This window comes from Thunnus maccoyii, chromosome 12, assembly GCF_910596095.1.
Source record: "Thunnus maccoyii chromosome 12, fThuMac1.1, whole genome shotgun sequence".
Lineage (NCBI taxonomy): Eukaryota > Metazoa > Chordata > Actinopteri > Scombriformes > Scombridae > Thunnus > Thunnus maccoyii.
Window position 1 is genome coordinate 14,574,840 of NC_056544.1, and position 20,646 is coordinate 14,595,485.

General features: G+C 42.0%; 1 protein-coding gene across 7 annotated transcripts in view; it reads right to left on the minus strand.

Annotated features, from left to right (window-relative positions):
* The window catches only part of gpc5c (glypican 5c), a 122,030-nt gene that overhangs the window by 84,938 nt on the left and 16,446 nt on the right, over window positions 1-20,646 (minus strand). For all 7 annotated transcript variants that reach the window (XM_042427442.1, XM_042427441.1, XM_042427440.1 and 4 more), the window contains one exon: window positions 5,027-5,730. In XM_042427442.1, the coding sequence (XP_042283376.1) occupies window positions 5,027-5,730 (704 nt within the window). The remainder of the gene's footprint in view (window positions 1-5,026; window positions 5,731-20,646) is intronic.

The window sequence follows — 20,646 nt, forward strand, 5'->3', positions numbered from 1 at the left end:
ACATAAAGCATAAGTTAGAAAAATCAACAGTAGGTTAAGCAAGGTATTTGCACTTTATTTGCCCTGCAGTAAGATAGTAAATACAATATAATAAGAAAACGGGTGTTTAGGGTGTTCGTCTGGGACAAGGGTATATTTAGGTGTAAGGGTGAAGGTGGCTACGCTGACACAGTAGTTGTGCATTGGAGACTTAACAGTTTTCCTTGACAGGCCACTGTGGCTTTATAAAAACACACTGTGATTTAAAAAGGCCAGGGGTTCAAGGTAACACATGGCAATAGAGCTCCAAGCTGTACTGTGTGTGTTTGTGATTGTGTGTGTGTGTGTGTGTGTGTGTGTGTGCGATCATAAGTGAGCGAGTAAACTTAAGTGTTCATTTTTGCACCCTAGCTTGAGTGCATGCCTGTGTGAAGTGTATAACACCGATTCTCTTGGCCCTTTTTTCCAGCTGGCTGGGTCTAGTTTGTATGGCCTAGCTGGAACTCTTTCAATTCTGTCCCACTTGTCCCTGTGCTGGGCTCCCTGCTCTGGGCTTGCCTGCCACCCCATGAATACCAAGCAGGCATGCACACACATACGTTCATACACACACACAAAATACAAGCTGGGTCTCTCTCTGCATAGCTGTATTAGATCAGTCTTTAGGCCTGGCAACCAGCACTCCTCTGTCTGCGTGTGCATGTGTATATAAAGTCAAGGTCTATACATTTGGGAACATGTGTTTAATGTGGGGCCAACTGATGTAGACTCATTCAGGCTCTGTGATGTTCCACCACAACCTTAAAGGACCATTCCAGTGGTTTCACATGTTTAAGCTCATTAACTACAAATTACTTTCATTTTATGTTACTGCCAAACATTTTCCACTAGAATTGCTATACATGATAAATGTGTTTTTCCTACCTTACAGGCAGCCATTCATTTCAGTTAATTCTGGTAAACTAGAGTGTTCAAATACACTTGCGAAAAGCAATGGAACTTGCTTGAGAAAGGTAATCTTTAGACAGCACATCTTCAATACACTTAGTCAAAGTTATTTCACCTGACTATTGATGAAAAATATAGAATTTGGCAAATTTGGTGGGCAGAGATGCACTACTCAGTAGCATGTTACAGTTATCTGATTACATTTATCAACAAAAATGTATTTCAAGGAATAACAATTTGAAATTCTGTAATTACAAAACAGTTACTAATCCCTGTAATAGGCTATTGCGCCCACATTTTCAGGGATTGGTTGTTTGTCACCTTATTATAAGTTGGATAGAGGGTTAATATCAATTCTGTTTTTGTGCATTCAGTGGACAGACTGGTCCCAGACCTGTTAGCTTGGCACAGGGGCTTAGATGTGTGGCTAGCCTCTGCCAAAAGTGGAGGAATATACCTTCTGGTAAATCAGTAAATTGTTGATGGGCCAACATGCAGACTGAAGAGAGATCCACCACCAAATTGCTCCCATTTAAAGGACTTTTTATTTTCTGCTGTGACATTTCGAGCACAAGGCTCTTCCTCAGACTTCTAATAAATACAGAGTTGCCATCTTAAATACCTTTAGTCCATACTACAAACACATGTGACATGACGCACCTTTTGCAAATTCCCATCAATCATTTTTTTGCATATGGTGTTACATTTTCCCTATGTCAAAATAATAAAAACTTTCATAAATAGACAGAGGTACCTCTAATAGGTAGTATGTATGATAGCTATTTAGCCTGAGTCCTTTATTGGAGTACAAACTACTGGGGGTACATGAGTTGTATATACTGTAATTTTCACTATGTACATTTTGTATATATATAGCCTGTATATAAAAATCTGTGTATATGTAAAATATGAAATGTAAGGTTTTCTACAATTTGATTGATGCCAATTTGCAGCATGTGTGTTATTTCCAAGCCGGAAGTGCCAGGTCTGAAAAATAAGGCCAATGAGGATGTGACCTAAACCTGCATTCTCTCTAATGGCCAGCAGGGGGCGACTCCACTGGTTGCAAAAATATATCTGATTGTATGGAAGTCTATGAGAAAATGACCCTACTTCTCACTCGATTTATTGCTTCAATAGACTCTTTCCTAATGAGTTTATGGTCTCAATTGCATGTTTCAAGTCTTCTTCAAAGGAGCATGATGTTCATTTTGTAAATTATGGTCCTGTTTAGAGTGAAACAGACAAAGCAGGGTATGCCTTAGAGCGTGGCTACCTTGTGATTAGCAAGTCGCTACTACAGCAATGTTGGTTACGTATGTTACATAACGTAACTCCAGATTAGAATAGGAGTATAGGTGTAGCTGTCACTATTTTAGTGTTTTCAATTCATGAAAGCTAATTATAACATTTTGGTCACCTAAAAAGTCTTGTTCAGTGTTTGGTTGTACTAAAGACCCTCTGAGGAGTTAGCTGTTCAGTTTTTCCGGTAAAGTACATTTTGTTTTAATCCTTTTTTTTGCTAGCCAAAATTAGCATTAGCATTAGCATTAGCAATAGCACAGTTAACCATAGAATGTAAATGCACCATGGTAACCAAGCTAGCACCTAACGCTAGTGTTAATGTCAGCTCCACCCTCTCATCCAAACATGGTCACTTCTGGCTCCAGAAATCAAGATGGCGAGAGATGGAGTCAAAATGCTGAACTCAAGGCTTCAAAACGGGAGTCCACAAACTAAAGGCTATGTGACTATGATGTCTACATCCATTTTTTTTTACAGTCTATGGTTATGTCACATGTGTTTGTAGTATGGACTTTGGGTGTTTAAAGTCCATGTAAAGGAAAATGAGAGATTTATTTTCAAACACATTATACATGTTAGAAAACAATCACTGAAAACATGAAAAGACTGTGAACTATGTAGTACTGAACTCGAGCCTAGGGGAGGGGGGGTGGGTTGGGGCTCATTCATACAAACTTTCGTTGGAGACAACTGGGATTCACTTCGGATAATCCGCTGTTACTGGTGAATGGGGCCATTTTCGGTCAACCTTAGCACTCAAGGAGTTATTTTAAACCCAGCTGAAGCGTCCGTTAATGGGTGGAGCCACCTATGGCTGAGGAAGAGCCTTGCGCTTGAAACGTCAAAGCAGAAAATAAAAAGTCATTTAAAGGGAAGCTGTTTGGTGTGCGGATCTCTCTGTTCAACTCTGCTAAGTATTTTTTGATCCAGCACCCATCCTATTTGGTAGTAGGACGTGCTTCTCTTATCATTTCTTATCCAACATGCAGACCCACCAGTATGATCCTTTAAGTTAATCCGGCCAACACACTATTTCTTCACTGACTGACCACAGTAATCACTGGTCTATGAAAACAATTGACTTCAGTGGAAGATTGAAACCGTGCATTAAGTCAAACAAAATTGCCAAGCTGAAGTTTAATCCACTAACAGCTTGCACATTATGGCCTCTACAGTGTTGTCTTACAGTTTCCAGTCCAGTTCTGGGAACAGTTCCAGTGTAGACTTGTCCACAAGTGGTCCCATTAAAGATATTAGGGGACAACTGCACCTCACATAAGCCTATCAACATTTGAAGCATTGTTCCTACATTCTATGCTCCCATATTCAACATTGTTCATATCACAGAAAGCTACTGTCCAATAATAACTCAAGGTGTAAACAGGTCCGGATATGAATCATAAAAACTCATATCTGTAACCCTTCATAGCCAACTAATGAGATGGAGAGAGGTAAGGATGAGGATAAGAGAGGCACAGACTGGGAGAATGAACAGAAATAACAGACTATTTCCATAACTCAGGGAAGTCAAGTCCTGCCACCCACTCAGTATCCAGGGGCCACTAAAGGCTATGGAAGCATGATGTCCAGAATTCTCCAGCTCATGCCCAGGGGGGAGACACATTAATAAATACTCTTGTAATTTCATTTGAAAGCAGTGGATACACATCATAGACCGTATATAAAGATGGACGTAGTGATGTGTGATGTCACCCATTGGTGAAGCCTAGAGTTGCTGCTTATGGTTGGCGCCATCTTTTACATTTGGAGCCAGGACCTTCCAAATAAGGAGTGCAAGGTGTTACCTTTCACACTCTGGAAACACGCCCCGTTACCTCAAACCGAACCCAACGCAGAATTTAGCAATTGAGACCATAATGACTCATTGAAAAAAGTTACTTAGTATTTCTAGAGAAATATGCAAATATGCCTGCCTATGGTAAGTAGGACATTGATTAAAATGTGGAGATAAGGATCACAGTGCACTGCATTTACTGACAAATCTAATTTTAGACTATATATTACTTTGTATGCATGAATATGTGCAAGATTAAGAGACAATTATGAAGACGTAATCTGTAGTTTTAAAGCCGGAGTGTTAAATTGCAAAATTAAACACAATTCCTAACTAAATTGATTTTTTTTATGTTTATTCAGTGTAGTCTAACCATGCTTGCTGTGAACATAATCCATGATAAATTGTTAAACAAAAGCACAATTTTCACTTGAGATTTAGCTGCAGTATTCAGTTTAAAGAACTGTCTGGCAGTCGTTCATGAAACTGTCTTCATGTTTCGAACATCCAGCTTATGACTACATATAACATGAGGCATATGGTAGCACTCACACTGTGCATGTGCACCCAATCCCCACTTCATCCTCTACTTTTCTCATTTTCATCATAGTCAATGAGGAATTTGTAACATTTCCTTGCAGTCACAACCTAAACAACAATGGTGATTTTTAGCTGCCTTGCCATTTTGGAAAATGACTCCTTCTCTAACATCAGCTCAGCCTGCATTTCTTCGGAGGAGACTGAACAGTTTTTTTTTAGTATAAACAATATTTTTCTCTGAATAGTTTCAACACTGTGCAAATATTAATGTAGTGTGCAGGGTTCTTTGTTGCATTGGTGGAAAAAATAGCTCATAACCCACATGCAAAACCTTTCCAATCAATACATTAAACATTGCCAAGGTACATGTATAAAACAAAGACGTTAAACAAAAAGGTTTGGAGGCTTTTGCATGTGCCATTAAAGCTCCTGATCTATGTTTCTCCAGTGTGTACTTACTGTGGCTGTGATGAGTGGACCATGAAGCTGTGCATAGAGCAAGGCCTCATCAACATGCCCCCTGACCCCCAGCAGTGCTAGTTCCAGGCTGTGGTGCCCGGCCATGGCGTGAGTAAGTTGCTCCAGCAAGCTGGTATACCTCCTCCAAGGCTGATCCAGCTCTGAGACGCTGGCCAAGCAGCCTCGCATTACATTCAGACAGTAACCCACGCAGGGTTTGATCAGCGTCAAGCCTCTGCAGTGGGAGCAGTACACCATCTTCACCAGGCCCTTCACACACTCTCTGCTCAGGCTTAAATGTTCGGTGGCATTCATCACCTCCAGACCTTCCTCTAGGGCGAGGCCCAGTTGTCGCCCGGCGCCCATTGCCCCAGCCAGTTCCTGGGCCATGATGGCTGCATGAGGCCCAAAAGGGTTGACATCCTGCCTGATCATACGGAGACAGTCAGCCATTTCCTTGCCCACCATCACACTGCCTTCAATGCCTGGATTGATGAGCCGTGTGTAGACAAGGGGGAAGAGATTGTTGAAAAATTGGTGAACTGTCGCCTCCACAGAGACGTTGGCACCGCGGAGGTAGAGGGAGAGCGAGGAGAAGAGTTGGTTTACATGGGGCAGGGCGTTGCGGGACAGGGATGAGTAGGTTCCCTCCAACAGAGAACTCAGGTGGCCCTGAGAGAAGGATAGAAGGTACTGGAACATGTCTGCAAAGAGAGCAAAAGAGAAACACAGAGATAAGAGACAGATGGAAAGATGACAAATGTTGATTTCAGTCACTGCATTTGAGAAAGGAATATTGAAAATCATTGATGACATGATAAACAAGCTTTTCATGAAATGCACATACATATCCAAACCCTGGCACCTAACCAACTAAGCTAGACTTGTGTGTCAGTAAGTTGGGCTGAGAAACCAGTGTCAAGTTTCCTTATAATACAGTTGGATGTCATTGTGCATGAAGTCATCACCCATGAAAGTATGTCTTAAGGAGAAAGTCTCTGCCTATATGAAAGAGACTCTGAACAGCACCCTTATATGAGCAGCAACCACAATCACTTTGCATTTTCTATGGCGAATGCTATATAATCCAGATTCTAGAGGAGTGTTTGACATGAAACCAACCTGCAACTCACACACACACACACACACACACACACACACACACACACACACACACACACACACACAGACTTGAAACAGTTGAGTCATCCACTTCTTATGTCATTTCCTGGTGAGCAAGTGAATGCTGTAAAGCAATCAATGATGTCAGTTACTGTAAGCTTGGGCGGTATCACGGTATTACGGTATACCAGGGTATTTAGAAATCCCGAAGGTACGATTTTCAGTACCGTCAAGAATACAGATGTAGTGTAAATCTGGAGTACAAGGAGCACTTTAAGGCAGCATGTAATCCCCCCTCCGACCACAATGGCAAGTTGCAATGGCAGAGTGGCGCTGTCTGCATTTATGCTCACCGACTCTACGGAAAGTGAAGACTGCAGAAGGGATTCGAAGACTAACTTCGCAGAAAACTTTAGCCTTCAGGAAGTTTGTTCCTGACATTATTTAACCGTTTCTCCGCTGTGGTACCGGATGAACGGTGAGAGACAATGTTAATTGTTTTATCTCTAAATATGTGCCTTGTACTTCCACTCATATTCTCATATTCTGCACTCATGTTCATAACGTATTTTCTGCGCAGTTGGGAGTTTGCGGGTCGGGTCGTGTTTAGGTGGTTGATTCATGCATAGTTTTGCGGGTCGGGCGGTGCGCATTGGCTCTCATAACTGGTTGGGTGGGTGGTAGCATTAAAAAACCCTAACCCGCACATCACCACCAGACAATGTCATACACGCTACAATGACTTCTTTGACCAGCAGCTCAGCTTTTTTTTTTTTTGTTACACAAATACTGTCATATATCGTATACCGTGGTGAAATGTAAGGAAAGAATGAAGGTATGAAAAAATAGATACCGTCCAAGCCTTAATGTCAGTGCAGAGACTGATTAGTGCCAAAGAAGTGCCAAGCAAGTTACTGTAACAGACTAGAAAGACAGAAGGTGAGATGGTAAGCAATGGCGAGGGGGTGAAAAAGACAAAACTTGGAAATAATGCTTGACTCTCTTTACCATTAATTTCCTGTATGTCATATACAGTAGTATATATAAAAATAAATAATAATAATACAAATATATAAGTAAAAAACAGCCAACTCATCCTTTTATCCCACCATCTCCTTCACTGTACGTCCACTTAATCCTATAACCCTCTATCCTGTTCCCTCTGTATGTAGATGTATGTTTGTGTGTGTGTGTGTGTGTGTGTGTGTGTGTGTGTGTGTGCATTTCTTGGACACAACACTCTCCTCTGGGTTGTGATGTCAGCTTAAAAGCATGCCAGGACATGAAGGAGCAGTAGCAACTGTAGAGAAACTGAGACTGGAGAAGGAGGGTGCCAACACACCCCTGCCCCCACCACACACACACACAAATGTACACACATACACAAAATGAACAAACTGAAGATAAACCCAAAGTGTATGATAATACTGCATATGGTATTGCAAGCCAACAAAACATTATCAATTATGTAGTGTGGGCTTAAGTTTATAAAAATCAGTTTGCGTGATGTTAACACTTACATATTCATTCATAATAATAGCACATTACCCATTGTAAATCTATCCCAGTACAATGATCGTTACCAATATGTCATGTGTTTGTGTGTGTGTGCGTGCCTGTGTGTGTCCAGCCCCTCCTAGCTCACAGACAGAAGGATAACAACAGTCATGTCCTTCTCAACAGCTGCACTAATATGACCGCTGTCTGTGACACACGGGGACTCCCAACTGGCCAGTAAAATGCACAACGCATTTGTAATGCACCAGAAAACACCATCGTCATGATCAGAGCAGCTCCCACACACATAGCAGTTAAAGTTGTAACCTATTAAATGGGTCTTGAAGAGCGCGACTGTGTGTGACAGAAATAAAGCAGACAGACATGAGAATTAATGGTCTGTTAGGGAATATTAAAGGAAAGGGCGACGAGTTTTAGTCTGGCGGCAGTCAGAAAGATATCCAGAGATGTCTAGCTAGAGACAGAGCAAGAGGAGACAGAAAATAAGAGAGACAAAAAAATGGGTAGAAATAGCATAAGATTGGCAGAGAAGTTGTCAAGCCACAGTTTCAGTTCCACTTCAGTGTCTCTTAAGCCTGTGGGACTGCAGAGTTGGTACCAGTGTGAGGTCTGCCTGCTTGCCTGCCAGTCAGGCCGCAAGGCTCAATAGCCACAAGACATTTACACCACAAGATGCACCCACAGGCTTAGGTTACACTGCATTACATAATGTTATTATAAAATTATCATGCTTAGAAATACCACGGTGTAGTCTTACTCTCTGTGAGGTGTGGCGGGGGCAAAAACAAAACTGGACTAATCTGTAACTCGAGTTTTCTCAAGAAGAAGAGAGGTGACATTTCAAAAAATATATTCTTATAAGTACATCAAGACTGGATGCACATCTTTTGGAGGGTTTACGACAGGATCATTAAAACTTTAAGACATTCTGTACTTATTAAAAAAGCTTATTTTTATCTGCCAAGAGAGTGACATAGAGAGAGAACACGAAAGAGGAAAAAAGGGAAGAGAGAGTGGGAGATCGCCAGGAAAAAATGGAATAAAAAGAAGCGACTGAATTTTTGAACAAGGAAAAACAACTACTGTACGAGAGGACTCCACCTTGTGAACATGCTCTGACATCTGGATTCATTTGGCCCCTAGAGTCCCTGTCTTTCCATTGCTGTTACTTCAAACATGTCCATCTCTGAATATACAGAATAGGACAAGAGTCCATCATTCTAACTGCACAATTCCTCTGACAAACAAAAGCTGATCTCATGATTCATTAATTTTCTACATCAGTTTTTCTCTGTTCTATATCAAGTTTTCTCCCACGCTCAAATGGATCCGGTTTCTCATTCTGTGATAAATCAAGTACAATCATTGTGGGTTTCTCTGCACTTTCCAGTACTGGGAAACAGGGTGAGAACAAAAAAACAAGAAACCAAAGACAGCTTTTTTAAGTCCTAACTACCATTGCATGATAGTCAATTAGATTTGATTCTTCTGTCTGACCACTGTGTCTGAATCTGGATTTGACCACACTCTGTTCAGACACACAGTCGTGGGTGGCTATCATTACCATGTCACAGTCTCCCCTCAGTAAGCCTCTTGGGAAATGAAGTCTGCTTGGATTGAAGCTATTTTGCATGAAGCAATTATCTTTAATTTGCTAGGAAGTCCTAAAAAACACTGAAATTCAAAACACATAATTCTTAGGCTAACTATACAGGAATAAATGAACAGGCTTGCTTTGTCTGTCGCCCTGTCGGACCAATCTGACATACTCTCTGCTCGGAATAAACAAGGTATTAAAAGGATTCGCAGCGGTGACAATGCAGAGGAGGCCTTTGTCCTACAGTGGCCTAAACTGAGTTTGTATTTATGACTTTGGTCTAGGATATTATACCATATCTTTCCACCAACGCTATGCCAAGGCCACTCTCTGAGATCACTGGGCTTTAATCATAAGAAGCTATTTCCACTTTACATTCTGCATAGCAACCCGGTGTTTTACTGGCACAATTAAAGCTAAATTGTCACCATGGTGAAGCTGCCTCAACAACGGAGTCAAAATAAGCACAGTGGCAGCTCTATGGTTTAAGTACAAGTGTGGTGTTCCTTGCCCTTGCTACCCAGCGGTCTCTGAACTTTAAGCCACTTCAGCATTGTGCAAGATGTGTGTATGTGTCTGTGGCTCTAACTGAGCAGTATTGTTACAGTATAAGTAGGTACCCAAGGCCCAAGTATCACAGCTGGGTTGCCAAAACTCAGCACAGACATGTGGCACCAGATAGCCTGCACAGACTGACATAAGTGTGTATACAGGGGCTGCACAGGCTAATTATACTGTATGACGAGTAGCTTTCCCTGAAGCATAAAACAAAAATGCAGCACATTAAAGTCATAACTCTCCCAGTATCAACTAACGCTAGCAAGTCCAGCTAAATTAAAAACATTGTAAAACACACATTTTCTTTATCTTACCTTTTAACTAAAAAGAATCATGTCCATAATCTTGTGGGCAAGATAGTCTATGTTTTCCAATGTTGCCTGTTCTGTGATCAAAAGGTGCTCTGTGACTTTGGTTCTGTGATATGGCCCATCACATTCTCATTGAAGTAGAATGTAGCCTTTGCTGAGATTGAATTATAAAGCAACAAATTATTAACCCCAGAAGGGAAATTTAATTTGAGGAAATGTGAATGTAAAGTGTGTTCTGAAGAAAGAAAATTGACATTATTTACAACTACAATTTGAAGAAATTAAAACTAAACTTGTAATTACATGTATACATTCATGTCAACTAAATGAGACAATAGGTAAGCAGCAAAAACACACCCTTTTTACAAAATAAAAAAGAAGCATTGTAAGGAAATTTTAAGATGTTGACAATTTTAAGATGTTGACTTTATTTCACATGTGCATATTTTGATCGAAAAAAAGTTAATTTGATCATGGTTGGCCCAAGAACTACACTTATCCATTAAAACATGCTAGCACAGACTTTAACTGTTCTGTGCTAGCATGTAAGTCTGTATTTTTAAGTATGCGCATATGAACCTATTGAAGTGTGTGTATGTGCAGATATATATGTGCATGCTTGCGCGTGCTTGGAGATGGTTTAATATTGTGATAATGAGGTAGGAGACACTGTTCTCATACCATGGAGCTGTGGGCCATATCTTGGCAATCAGTCCTGACTGGACCTGACCAACGATCTTCTCAGGCAAAGCATTTTAATCCTGCCACAGGCTTGGGTTTCAGACAGGTCACCACACAGATATGTGACATAGTGACACGTGTGTAGATTACATATCCTTGTTTTAATTAGTAGAAATACTGTATATAGAACCGTCTCCCACCCAGCACTGGTCATCTTAGGTTACAAGGGAGAGCTGCAATGTCATACAATCTCCCAGACTCTAACCTTTCAGCAAACAGTTTAATGGTAATAAACTATTAATAAGTCAATGAATCAACCTTTCGATTCATCATACTTGTGTGGCAAAAACCCATGTCTACAGTCTAAAGTGGGAGCATGACTCATCAATGGGCACAGATTTGTTCACGCAGGTTTGACCTGCAAGAACTGGAGAGCTGCACTCCTGCCAAAAACACTGTAGCTCCACAAGCCCCTTAGAAAACCCATACATGCAATCACAAATGTGTGCAAACATATTGCAGCTAACCCCTGCCCCAAATCCCAATTTGCTTGCCTTGTCCTATCAGGGGGCTAACAGGTGGGATAATGAGCTTGAGAGAGACGACATGAGGAGGTTGAGGAGAAGGAGGAAGAAGAGAGAGAGTGGGGAAGCAAGATCCCCATCGCTCCATCAGCATTCCAGTAATTAAAAAGGAAGCCCAGCTATATCAAAACTCTGAAACATAAACAATTCCACAGATGCCGAGGGCATTCAGGGTGCACTGGGCTATAATGTGGTGGGGAGGAGGAGGTGAGGAGGAGTGGAGGTGGAGATTGGGCAAAGGGGGGTCACTGCTCTCTGCTCTGGCCAAAGTAGGGAAACATGATCGAAGGCAGGGGAATGAGCAGACGAGAGAAGGACAGGGACAGAGACAGAACACTGGGGCAGAGGGTGAGGGGCTGAGAGAAGATCAGGGGAGGGAGGGAGAGGAGTTCAAATGGCTAATACCATAAAGGGGGGGGTATGCTGAGGGCCAGCCTGGGGGAAGTCTGTTGACAGACTGATGGACAGCACCTCTGGTCCTCAGCATTAAGGGGGCCACAGGTCTACACTGACCCACCCCATTTCTCTTTTGTTTATTGGTATACAAATCACAGTTTCTCTTTTGATAGAGTATAGTGCTAAGACGCAGCACAGGGTGTCATACACAAAAAGCATTTGCACCCACTGATAACTACAACCAGAAGTATGCCTGTTGCACAAGTAGAGTAGGAATAGACTAGACTAGACAGCTTTATTAATAAACAGATTTATTAATCCCTGATGGGGAACTCATTATATCTGCACTCTTTTCATCTACATAGGGAGCAGGTCCTCTTCCACAGAGGCCGCCATATTGCACCGCCATGTTTCTACAGTAGCCCAGAACAGACATACCAAACACTTTCTATAGAGATGGCCTTTCACATTTTTTGCAAGTTTCAGAGCCACCGTAGGTTCTCCTACATTCTTGGAAGGGGAGGGTGAGGGGAAGTGTATTCATTTGGCTGCAATCTGCAACTTCACCATTAGATGCCACTAAATAATACACATTGGTCGTTTAAAACCATTAAAACAAAATGCACTTACTAGAAAAACTGAACATCCAACTCCTTGTTTCTTTTTGTACAACCAAATGCTGAACAAGACTTTTTTAGGCAACCAAAATGTTACAATTAGCTTAACTCATGAACTGAAAATACATATAGCGATGGCTATGGCTATGCCTATACCTTGTGAATCTGGCATTATGTCATGATTACATTACCTAACCAACGTAGGTAGCAAATTGTCAATCGCAATGTAGCCACACCCTAAAGCATACTATACTTTATCATCTATTTAACTCTTAGTGGGACCATAATTTACTAAATGAACATCTTGCTGTATTAAAGAAGACTTGAAACTAGCGATTGAGACCATAGACTCATTAGGAAACTTTTTACTGAGGTAATAAAACAATTGAGAGGCAGGGTCATTTTCTTATTGACTTCCATACAATCAGACTACTTTTTGGAGCCAGTGGAGTCGCTACTGCCGGCCATTAGAGAGAATGCAGGTTTAAGTCACTTCCGAATTGGCATCACCTTTCAGGCCAGGAGCTACCCACTTGGTTCACATCTTCTTTACTTCTTACAATGACTGCCACCAAGCAGGTAGCTCCCTATACTTAAGGGTGTGGCTATCTTATGATTGTCAAGTTGCTACCATGGCAACAGCATTGATTACATAACATAACCATAGTGTAACCCCAGATTCACAGACTATAGACACAGCTGCCGCTATTTCACATTGTGTTTTCAGTTCATGAAAGTTAATTGTAACAGCGTTTGGTTGTACTAAAAGACCCTCTAAGGAATTGGCTGTTCCATTTTCCAGTAAGTACATTTAGTTTTAAAGGTTGTAGGCCTGTTTTTCACTAACAGAAATTAGGATTAGCATTAGCATTATCACAGTTAACCATACACTGTAAATGCACCGGGCTAACCAACCTAGCAGCTAGTGCTAGGGTCAGCTCCACCAGGTTCAAATATGGTCACTTCTGGCTGAAAAAATCAAAGATGGTGATGGTCAAATCCAAGATGGCAACGGTCAAATCCCTAAACTTCAGGTTTCAAAATGGCAGTCCACAAAGCAACAGTTAACGTCACAGTGACTACGTCCATATATTCTTTTTACAGTCTATGCTACATATATAAGTTTTTCCCCCTTAGATTCAGTTCTGAAATAAAATTCAGTTCTGCAGACTGGAGCAAGGTAAAACATGCATATTCCAAGCAGCATCCGCCAGGGCCGAAAAATGAAGCCATTAAGGAAGGGTCAAAAACTGCAGTTCCTCAAATGGCCACTTTAGGAACCAGGCTTCATTTGGCCCACCTCAGCGCCACCTCTTTGTCCATTATGGATTAGCCAGGAGTTAGGCAGGGTTAGGCACCACCAAGATGGCAACAGCCAGAGCCGCCCACTTTGAGTTTCAAAACCGCTCTCCAGAAACCAGTGGGTGACGTCACAGTGGCTACGTCCATATTTTTTTACAGTCTATGGCACATGGAAATTGTAGATTCCTTTCAACATCAAATCAGCTGCCAGAAGTTTATTATGCTACAGACTGAATCATTATGAAGTAAATCTAATAGACTGGAGGCATTTTCTTCAACATTTGGCCATACTGATGACACTTGGTGATTTGTGATAAACAAAAAAAGCCTCGTCAAGGTAATAACCCCTAATATAAGTGGAAACTGATGATGACGGCCTGTGAAGGAGACTGAACTCCAGATTTTCATGAAAGGCAGAAAGGAAACTTTTAGGCTAACATAAGATTAACATGAAACAGACCCTTGAATGGACTCTGAGGTGTGAAAGGAATCTAAGATGAAAGGGAGTCTAATGATGAATTTTCCACTTTTCTTAACAGGTGTGGCCCCTGTTTTCATTTTTCAGCTTTATTATGAATTAGGCATACAGAAGGTCACTTATGGATTGTTTCAATTATGGGCCAAGACTACTCTTTTATTAGGCTTAATCCCTTCTGCCATAAAACACACAAAAATGCTTCTATCCATTTTGTGGGATGAAAGGAAAATTCTAAATGATCAAGATTATTACATAAAAATATTTGGAAAGGACAAATTCCGTCATATTACTGAATCCAACTGAAGTATTACAAGTTTGCCAGTGATAGACTTTGTTGTGGTTGATTTAAGAGCAGGCCCATGTGAACCTTCTGTTCCAATACACATCATAATCCATCATGGATCATACAAGCACGACAGGACTGGGAAGGGCCAGAACAACATTTTGTTTTTGTCTTTCCATTTCTCTCATTTATTGTGCCTCTTCCTCTGGTCCTCTGGAACACAATGGATTAATGACTAGAGAATCAGTGAATGAAGCCTACTGTGGGGACTCCTTAATGGTGTGCTAGGAGCCACAGAGGCAAGGAGAGAGAAGGAGAGGGAGCAGAAGAGACTCCAACACAGGGCGTAATGAGCAAAGTGAGTGGACTTGAATGGGGGAATGAAGTGAGTTGTTGGGGAGAGATGGGAGGAAGGCTGCCAACTCCAACCTACTTTGGGCTGAAGTAATAGTGTGAGTCACTACACAGAGACATGTATATCAAGATGCTCATCCACTTATGCATTAAAAGCTCATATTAAGCACACGCCCTGATCTCCCACAGGTGTCTGATGGAAGCAGCTCTTGCTCACAGACATGTTCAACTCCTCTCGCCAGCACTCACTGAATTCTCCTAGCATGACCTTATTTTGGCCATCATCATTTCCCTTAACAATAACTCCTTTCTATTACACTGAGTAAAGGTAGGTATGTGGAAATTTAAACAAAAGGGGAACTATTATGTAGTCTGTCGATTTTGTTGGTTTATCAGACATTTTCCAATGACAATTTTGATTGCCGGCTGCTATACACATGCACAGACGTCTGCATCTCATACTTATACACATGCCCACACACATTTTATGGCTTGTGGGATCAGTCTGGGAAGGACGGCTGTAGCAGAGTCAGAGAGGATACAGGAAAAGGCCAGGCTGGACCAATCAGCAGCAGTGGAGTACAAATCCCATCAGCCAGACAGACAGATTGTGTTCCAGAAAATCCAAATTCTCTTGGACAGAGAACAAGCCCCGGGAGATGCGACTCTATCTGATTACTAAGAAACTTCCTGGACATCAAGCTTATTGTGCTCATACGATAGTAGTGAGACCGATGAAGCTTAGTCTACACCAAGAATGTTTGTTGAGGCTAGCGGAAAGGCAGTGTCAGAAATAGCAATTGTGAGGTTGTGTCAGAAGATCATTCCGTGTGAGAAGAGATGGTGTTGGCGAGCAATAAAGGGGTATTTTTCTCAGTTTGATTTTCTTCTAGTGATGTTAAATTATGGTGTAGTTTCTGGCGGCGGGCTAATCTACACAGACTTTGTATTAGTTTAGACATTTATTGCAGAGCATGCATGGTTGGTAAAGAAGCAGAATAACAATGAAAAAAAAATGAAAGGAGAATTTTGGGGTGAAGAAAATGGGGGAGATTTTTGTGTTTATAGTTTCATTCTGTTGAGCACACTCTTGGCAGCTGGGTTATCTTTGAGACATGAGGGTTCCCTGCAGTGCACATGCCAGCAAGTAAGCTGTTGGCATAGTGCCCACCCTAGGCCCAGAATGCTCTTGTTAAGCAACCAATACTGACAAAGCATGGACCACAGACAGAGAGACAACCAGGAAGAAAGAGGGAGAATTATCAGCAGCACACAGTGGATCAACAGGGCAAAAACCTGTTGAATCAACATTTTTAACGCACACACACGCTCCTGATAGAACCACATTCAAACACACCTGTGCACACTTTCACTGAAACCTTGCTTTGACCATCAACCCTTCCTCCCTCCCATTTTCTCCCCTCTCTTTAGGCCCAACTCCCTACTCCTTTGGGCTCTCACACATTCATGCTGAGGTGAGAGGGGCAGATGAAAAGCAGAGGTAATTAGGGAAGGTTTGAGTGTGACTTTATGACTGCGAGAGGCTTTGAGCCTTTCCCCTTCTCCTCCCTCCTCTCCTTTGTTCTTTCCCTCTTTTCCCCAGCGAGCCCGAGTCCTGCAAACTCTGAGGGAAACTCATCCTGCCCTTATGTGTCATGTCTACTCAGGAGACTAGAAAGGCGTTGTTAAAACATAAACATGCTGAGGACACTCACACATTCACACACACACTCAAATACACAATGTATTCGCTCCGCTATTAGGTCCATAAACACGTTTCCTCTCCGCCCTGTATGATTAAATGAGACGTGTAGGGATGGATTCCGGATATCCTCCCTAATTTAAGCATGAGCTCATGGTGCACTGCAATGTCATCCTGTGTCCAAGCATCAACCTCTAGAGCAATAACTCTGTCGGTCAAAACATCTGCAGAGAAAAATACATGCAGACATGGAGGGAGAGGGAAAAAAACACCATGATGTGAGAGAGGATAGGCTAAAAAGATCACAGGCAAAATGAGCGAGGGAACTTCCAGACAAATGTAGAGATTGCAATAAAGATAGATAGCTATGTGTCTGATGAAAGAATTAAGATAGAACATGACAGCCAAGTGATTTATCATTCCTGTCACGTGCCCATATATATAGAGACACATGCACACACAAATTGTGCACACAAACACATATAAATCATCACTGTTTAATAAAAGAGACAGTTGCCTTTACAGACTTGGGGTAGGGGTGCAAAAGAAAAAAAAAAACAGACATGGAGCAAGCTGTCTACTGTCTCCAAACAAGCAATCAGGGAGGCTGCTAATCCCCAAGGGCAGAGAGACAATTACAGTAGGTTGAACTCAACCACCTGTGAAATCCCGGGGAGACAGTCACAGGGGGAGACACACCAACCAACCAGACAACCAGGGTTTCTCATTCTCTTGTTCTTCCTTTAGCAATTCTCACCTCCCGACTCCTCTTGTTCTGCATTCTGCCATTAACAGCCCAAAGTATCCCTGTGCCTTAGGTCGTTGTTTCGATTACTTTGTCTCTCGCATACACTCATGCAAAGACTGTCTCCCAGCACGCAGGGTCTGGAGAGTTCCTGGATGATGAGACAAGGAACAGCTAATTATGTCACCTCATTGAGGAAAAGCACCATCCTTGTCATGGCCTCTTTCTCTCTCACTCTCTTGCACTTTCTCAAGTGTACTTCTTCATTGAAGGGCACCTAAAGTTTTAAATGCAATGCACTTTCATTGATGATAGAGAGCTATCTAGGCCAAGAGAATACATTTCTCTAGAAAGCATTTGTCAACTCCTATGAGGACAACTTGAGCCCTGAGGTGGTCATGGTGACTTAGCAGAGGTGGTAAATACTGTACATGCTCACATGTCTTGAGTACACATGTATGCACACACACAATGATCAAGATGCACATGTACTAAATGCTCAAACACCCCTATCACACACACACACACACACACACACACACACACACACACACACAGACCTAATAGCCTTCAGCTGTGGGTCAGGTCCCCCTTCATATCGGTGTCAGCATTTTCTTGACATCTGCTCCCCAGCAGTGTGAGTATATATCCCGATACTTACTCTCCTGCTCATCATTCTCACCTGTCATTCACAGACCAGACACACACAGGCATGCAGAAAAGACTGCCAACAAATTCAGTTCACAGGGCATTAGGACGGGTGACAAATTAAAGGAAAAACCAACATGAAGTGTCTCAGTAAGGTGTTGGACCACTACGTGCTGCCAGAACAGCTTCAATGTGCCTTGGCATTGATTCTACAAGTCTCTGGAACTCTACTGGAGGGGTGAACACCACTTTTCCAAAAGATATTCCCTCATTTGGTGTTTTAATGACGGTGGTGGAGAGTGCTGTCAAACACGTCGCTCCAAAATCTCCCATAGGTGTTCATTTGAGTTGAGATCTGGTGACTGTGAAGGCCATAGCACATGATTCACATCATTTTCATACTCAAAGTATTCAGTGACCCCTCGTGCCCTATGGATGGGGGCATTGTCATCCTGGAAGAGACCACTCCCATCAAGATAGATGATAGATATAGATATAGAGATCACTCAGAACAACTTTGATTTGCAGTAACCCTTCCCTCTAAGGGGACAGGTGGACCCAAATCATGCCAGTAAAATGCCCCCCACAGCAAAACAGAGCCGGATCCCCTCACTGTAGGGGTCAAGCATTCAGGCCTGTACAAGTTTTTCCTTTAATTTGTCATCCGTCTGAGTATGTCGTATTTTATATGAGGGCTCTGTTGGAATTCACTAAAAGTAAAGCTCTAACCCACTGTTATTACAGCTTAACTTTAGGCAAACAAAGACACAAACATATTCTGGCAGCCAATCCATCTGTTCAACTTTCTCTCAGCCAATCCGGAGGCCACAGAGAGGTGTCCAGCCAGTAAGATTACTCCAGATCTGATTGGCTAGAACAGGCTGACAGGCCAAAGCCCATGATGGCAACACTAAGCTGCCCCAGCTTAGACTGGGTTCTGTGGTGGACACCCACCCACCATCAGGCCCCAACACTCATTACCTATCAACTATGGCATGGATTAGGAGAGTCTGCTTGTTTGTGTGTTGGGAGGGAGAGAGGAGTCCAGAGGGGCTGGCTAGGGTGTATCTGTCTGTATGTTTTGGGAAAGTTGAACGGTAGGAGGAAAGAAAGAACAGACAACATGGATATTGTCAGCAGGGATGAGATACCAAGGAGCAAGGAGGTGAAAAGACAAAACTGCCTGCAGGATTTAGGGCATGGCAGTTACAGGGTAAAAGGTGATGGCAACATCAGGATAATCCCTAAAGGTTCTTGGTTGATTTTGCAGCATAGAATCAAACCTATTCTATCATATTAATACAGTATCAGAATAACAATTTTGTGAAAAGGAGCCCCTCAACATTCATGAATGTGGTCTGCGTTTTTGGGGTCATATTCATGACATGACAACTCCCACACATGACAAAGCACAATAGGACCTTTAGGGCTGTCAAAACAAGGGCAGGCCAACAAAAACACACATACATGCAGACACACACACGCACACACCATCTCTCTTCTAATGGACATGTCCTTTTGGCTAAATCTTGCCAATCAGCGAGAACGATTTTTACTTGAAACAATAAAAGCTACACTGCATCAAGAAAAATACTCAGGAGAAACTCAAGCAGAAATGCACACAGACACACACACACACACATACACGCATATAAAGTAGGACTTGTCGTTGCCAGATTCATGGTCAAGTGAATGACAGGCAGACTGAAAGCTGTACAGAAAATCGTGGCCCCATCATGAAAGAATTATCAAATAAACAACAGATTAACAGATGAAGAGCAGCAGTTTTTAGCCTGCGGACAACTGGCTCTGTTGAACTGCATGTGGTGCAATTGAATAGACACGAACCAGTAGGGCTAGGACAAGAAAGCTACTCGCAAACAATTTTCCACCATGCAGCGTGTGAATAACAGTATCAATGGTATCAGCCAAAGTCATATTCTCATTACTTCATGCGGTATATGAGCCACTTGCTACTTCACATTCCTCTCGAGGCACTCAGACAGCACAGAGACTGTCCTTAGAAGGCCTTGCAAATTGAGGGCTTGTGACATCATCATTTTCAGCACCATCATGCTCCAGTATCTATTGTTATTCCATTGTTATTTTCCATCTTGGCCTTTTCTGGATATGTGGAACACCTGATCTTCATTCTCCAGACAGGCTCAGACATGAGGTAAGAAGGGAAAGATCTTAATGATGATGAAGTGGATGAATACCAGAAACACTATTCAAGCACTGTTACTTCTATCCATGTAACCTGCTTGTAAAGAAGCTGTGAGAGGCTTATCTCCATGTCTGTGTAAACACCTACATAACAAATATGTTTGAAGGGACTGTAATTTCAAATTTCAGTTCATTTGTAGGTTGGAGAACATTGTGTGCCACTAATATATCCTGATATCCAGATGACATGTACAAGTTAAACATGACAGTAACAATTTCCATGACAACAATGTCTGAAAATAATAAATTCTCCATTACCGTTTTCTGACCTATGTCATTCTCTATTACAGCATCCGTTTACATATGACAGGAGTTTTCCATATTAGAGACCAAGACCAGTAGTGTTGGCCTGCGTCTAAGCAGTCCATTGTCTTATAAAACTAATTGCATGGTACCGAAATTCCTGTAACATTAAAAACATCTGAAGCATGTCTCCAAGCCTGTGGGATTGTGCTAGAGGTTTTGGGGAGGAAAAACTGTCTGTTTTGGAAATTTTAA